Source organism: Melanotaenia boesemani, chromosome 18, assembly GCF_017639745.1.
Source record: "Melanotaenia boesemani isolate fMelBoe1 chromosome 18, fMelBoe1.pri, whole genome shotgun sequence".
Lineage (NCBI taxonomy): Eukaryota > Metazoa > Chordata > Actinopteri > Atheriniformes > Melanotaeniidae > Melanotaenia > Melanotaenia boesemani.
In genome coordinates this window covers 31,439,480-31,444,353 of record NC_055699.1, presented here as the reverse complement: position 1 = coordinate 31,444,353, position 4,874 = coordinate 31,439,480, and the positions used below count along the sequence as shown (strand labels likewise).

The window sequence follows — 4,874 nt, the reverse complement described above, 5'->3', positions numbered from 1 at the left end:
CTTTGGACACTATAATGACCAAAGTCTTCGACCGTCTCTGGTGTCTTATCTCTTGGATTTTTATTATCAATATATTGTCAGCTTGAGGAACAAAATTGATATGCAGGATTAGGACTGGGTGATATGACCAAAATCTCATATCCCGATAGAGCTCATTTTATATCCTGATAACGATATACATCATGATATAGAAATTTTTTGTAATTTCAATTGATGAATAGTTCATATAAAATTGCTATGCGGAAATGCAGTTTGAAATGATATACTGAATAAAAAAAGGCAGTATTTACTAAATATTTCTTTTATTTAGAAACTTTTTTCCAAGCAAGACGTGATGGTAAATAAATGCAAATAAAAAACTTTTTATTATTCCTTCAAGTTCGAGCAGCAAACAAAAATACAGCAGTAGTGATCTCCTTCCATCTGTGGGTACTGATACCCAGGAAAATACTCGATACTATTTTCGATACCACAGCAAAAAAAAATAAGAGGCATGACATTTTTTAAAGAAAGATCAGAACAGTTAATGACAATAATACCAAAAAATTCCCTCCCAAAAATAAATAGTTAAAAAAACAACCAGAAACAGGATCTTGTCCATACAAATGTACTCAGTTACAGCCTATTTATTTTCTGTACTTTGGTGAATTGGCTCCATAGTTTCCTTGCTGACCACATGAATAATAACAGTCCAACTAATTAAATATTCATTAACACCTAACACCTGAATTTCAGCACCAAGTGCTTCATAGACAATGCGTAAAAAATAAAATAAAATGCATGATCATTAAATAATGAAAGAATAAAAACAAAGTGAAAAGAAAAAATACATAGCGCATAAATCAAAAAGTATTGCATGAGTGACGCAAATGTAAAAAAAATAAAGTTAACCCTAGTTGAATACTAAAGTGAAGAGATATTTTTAGCTATGCAAAGATGATCAGAAATGAAACTTTTAAGATTTAGTAGCATGTTTAAATAAGACAGATTTTTAGCCTGTACTGGTTTACTCAAAATCTCTTTTTTAAACTGTGTTTCTTTTCAGGATTTTTTGTATTTTTGACATTTGAAGATGGATACACAGCAAAAATTTTTAACATCTGTGATGTACTAAACAAAGATGATAAACCCATTGCTTGCCTCAAAGATCTGAAACCAGGAGAAGAAGTACTTGCAAGATGGTCTGATAACAAGTTTTACAATGCCACAGTAGACTTCATTGGAACAGCTGACAAAACGGTGGATACCAAGAAGGCCACAAAGAAGGACATTAAAAAAGAGCTGCAGCTGCTCAAAGATTCTACAACCTTCCATCCCAACCTCAAACAGACCAGTCCACCTCTACACAGGATCACCCAAATACTGTGGACCACAATGTTGTGCAGCCTCCAACTACCTGGACAGTGTATCAGCCTCCACCTACTGAGTCATCTCTACCTTTCCAGCCACAGCGCCAGCAAGTAACTGCCTGGCCACAGTACCAACTTCCAGTTTCCCAGTCATCACTACATACACCTCAATATTACCAGAATTCACCTATCCAGTCACACCACCAGTATTCATCCACACTGTCTCCAATCCTACTTAGTTCCAGCCTTTCGCAGCATTCACAGCATCACCAACCTCACAAGCCACTGCCCACACCTTTAACACAGCAGCAGCCTGTTTTGCAGGATTTGGATCAGCAAAGACAACCACCAGCTCCTACAGCCAAAGAAAGCTTTATCAAAATGTTGTACAGCTCTAATACACACAAAAAACATGCTGTTCTTGGGAACCAGAGCCAGACTAGTACATCTGAACACGAGACTTCTTCAAGTTCATCTGCAGATACTATAATCATCGAGTGTGATCCAATTCCAGAATGTGGAGAACCATGTTTCCGTTCACCGGAATCAACAGAAGAAGGGTCATGGAAGCCATGCGGGGTATGCAAGGCAGAAGTGGAAAAGTTAGTGGAGGAAAAAGCCAAACTGCAGGATGTGCTGTGTAGTATAAGTAAGTACATTTTGTCTCTCTTTTGTAATTAATTTTTCCTTTAAGGTACCTAATTGCTGTTCAGTACTGTACACACAAGCTCTGTAAAAAGAGTTATAATGCAAATAATGTGGGCAATAATCAAGTGTCTTTAACTGTGCAACATAAAATTGTAATTATGTTTTGATATTGATTTTTGTAAAGTTTTATTAAATTTTGTTATTTTGGACATTGGAAGATATTGGGTGTGTATGCTAAAACTTAAAAGCTTTAAACACTTTGGTAAAAATCTTAGCCCATCGTGAAATCTTTGGATTTTTTTTCAAATTGTCTCTTCCTTTTCTTGACTTTATGGTTGCTGCTGTGTCCCTGTGAGGTAATACATATTTTCTGTCACAGGTGGTGAGCATCTGGAGGCATTAAAATGTTTTCTGGACAAAGTGGAACAGATCCAACCTCAAGCTGGTTTTGGGGCTCCAAAAAACAGATCTGGGAAGCAAGAGCTGTATCCAGGAAGTGGCCTCTATTTGTCCTCTACTCACCTGGGTGCAATCCATGCAGAAGCAAAGAAGGACTGCCTTCGTTTATTCCATCTTCTGTTTGATGAATTCTTTACTGCAGAGGAGTGCCGAAATGCTGTGGCATTTGGGAAACATGGAAAAGTTCCAGATGGGAAGACAGTCCTGGATAAGTTCAAAGTCAATGGGATGCTAAGTAAGTGTGTTGCTGATTTGGTAGTTAACAATTTATGGAAACGATATGGAAAAGTTGTGGAAATTCATAAGTAAAAATGTGTGGGAACCCAATATAGAGAGCCAAAGCCGCACCCACAGAGGATTACTTGGGACCTTATTTTTTTTAAAAAATGTGTATTTCAGTGAACCACAAAAGAAATTAGATCCTTAATCTTTTTTCCATTTTAGCACAGATGGCTATACCACTTTTACATGATTTTAAATTAGAATCACTGGTTGTATGCCATGATAACTAATTTAATTTTTCATATTTCAAAAGATAGTCTTCATGGTGTCATGAGTGATATTTATAATAATTAAGATAAGTCCCCAGGCTGGTACCTAAGGTAAAACCACTGTGGGCCCCTGAGCAAGGCCCTTAACCCCCAACTGCTTCCCGGGTGCTGGAATCTGGCAGCTCACTGCTCCTAACAACTAGGACGGGTTAAATGCAGAAAAAGAATTTCCCAGCTGGGATTAATAAAAGTAAAATAACAAATGCTGTGATTGTTTCAGTGTACTCACAGTTTTGCTGAATTTCCTCATGTGTGAACCTTAGAGAAATTACAATGTGAATTTTGTGATATATGAATGACTATATGACTGTTGCGGTAACTGCTGTTACATTATAAAATTTGTAATTTGTCCTTTCTTTCATTTATTCATGCAGCTTACATCATGTGCTGTAGTACACTGGATGGTTGGACACCGGTTGGGAAAAGTAAGGTCAAAAAAGCCTTCATAAAGTAATGCCGCATGAGGGCCACAACACTGTAAATTATTGGATGTGGCATACTGAGAGACATTTGAAACCCATGTTCAAAAAGCCATTTTTTGCAAATGCTGCATGTTGGCCTTAAAGACTCTTAAGTTGTTCAAAGTCAATTGTTATGAAGTGTTGCTGACACTGTTCAAAACACTGTTGGACACTTTTACTGTTTTAAAAACACAATTTTACTAAAAAAAAAAAGCCACCTTTATAGTTCAGATTTTTATAATGGCAATGTTAGAACAGCCTTGCAGTCTGTCTTTAACTCTGTTGTTAACATTACAACTACTTAAAGTACTCAAAATACTCAGCAGTACTCAGTTTTCAAGTTCAATGACTGTTGGAATTTAATAAAGATGAAGATTCAGGTTCAGATTTCTTAATTTCTTTATTATGTCAACTTTTCTGCCATTTGCTATTGAATTATAAAGCATGATGTCTTTGGGTAGATCTTCTGTATCCCTCTGTCCTGCAGTGAAGAGAGTTGTGTTCACCACTATGGCCCATCAAGATGTTATTAATTGGATCATCTGTGTTGTTTAAAATGGTGAATCCAGTCAGGTGGGGAAGAGGGTCATATGATTGAATTGTCCTGATATTAGTGCCTGAGATGTGTGTGTGTATGTGTGTGTGCGTGCATGCATGACAAGAGTGAACGAGAGACTCGCATGTTGCTCCATAGTAGCTCCAGTATTGCTCAGTTTCTTTTTCTAAGGAGAACTAAAGGAGCCATTAAAAACAATGAACTGAAACTAGTAAGGCGTCTCCTTCATGTCTCAAGTATGACTCCCTCTAATTATTCTGTCTCACCTATTTCTCCTAGTGAATTTTAGGAGAAACATATGAGAAACATTTTAGACTAAATAGAAACTAAACTGAGGCTGAGATGAGAATCACCCGTTTGTCTCCCGAGCTATAGGAGAGCAAGTTTTGAGAAGTAAAATTTTCCTCTGGGATGTAGTGCCACTTCATGTGAGTTCATGTATTAATGTTTGGTTATTCTGACATTACTACATAAACTAGTGTGGGAAGAAAATACATACAACAAGCATATATCATGCTAGCAGATGTTAAACTGCTGCTAGCTTTTATGCTCTGTTAAGCTAGCTTAATGTAGCTCTTTTTCTTGAACTTTTGAATATAAACTAAAAGGAAAATTCTTACAAATGTATTTGGATTTTCTTAAAAGTTATTTTGAATGTGTTTAGCTTACTTGTTATTTATAAATACAAAAAGCATGAATATAATAAGCATGTGTTATGCTAGCAGCCATTCAGCAGTTGTCTTGTATTCGTGTTCCAACATCCTTTCTCTGCATTCTAAAGCCCACATTTGAACGAAAACATTTAGATTCAAGAAGGATTTCATTGTTTCCATGTAGTGCCACTTGTTTT

At 36.4% G+C, this 4,874-nt stretch overlaps 1 protein-coding gene across 1 annotated transcript; it reads left to right on the top strand.

Annotated features, from left to right (window-relative positions):
* The first annotated feature begins 1,679 nt into the window (after positions 1-1,679).
* Positions 1,680-3,853, top strand: LOC121628840. Its single transcript, XM_041968220.1, has 3 exons — positions 1,680-1,998; positions 2,377-2,691; positions 3,382-3,853. Exons 1-3 carry the CDS (start codon positions 1,731-1,733, stop codon positions 3,459-3,461), a joined length of 663 nt encoding a protein of 220 aa, XP_041824154.1. The 5' UTR covers positions 1,680-1,730; the 3' UTR covers positions 3,462-3,853.
* Positions 3,854-4,874: the final 1,021 nt, after the last annotated feature.

Bases quoted from the DNA above. Each gene is read 5' to 3' on its own strand.
- LOC121628840 (XM_041968220.1), top strand. From the start codon at position 1,731: ATGTTGTACAGCTCTAATACACACAAAAAACATGCTGTTCTTGGGAAC. The intron at 1,999-2,376 runs GTAAGTACATTT...TTTCTGTCACAG, and splicing joins GGATGTGCTGTGTAGTATAA to GTGGTGAGCATCTGGAGGCA. The intron at 2,692-3,381 runs GTAAGTGTGTTG...TTATTCATGCAG, and splicing joins CAAAGTCAATGGGATGCTAA to CTTACATCATGTGCTGTAGT.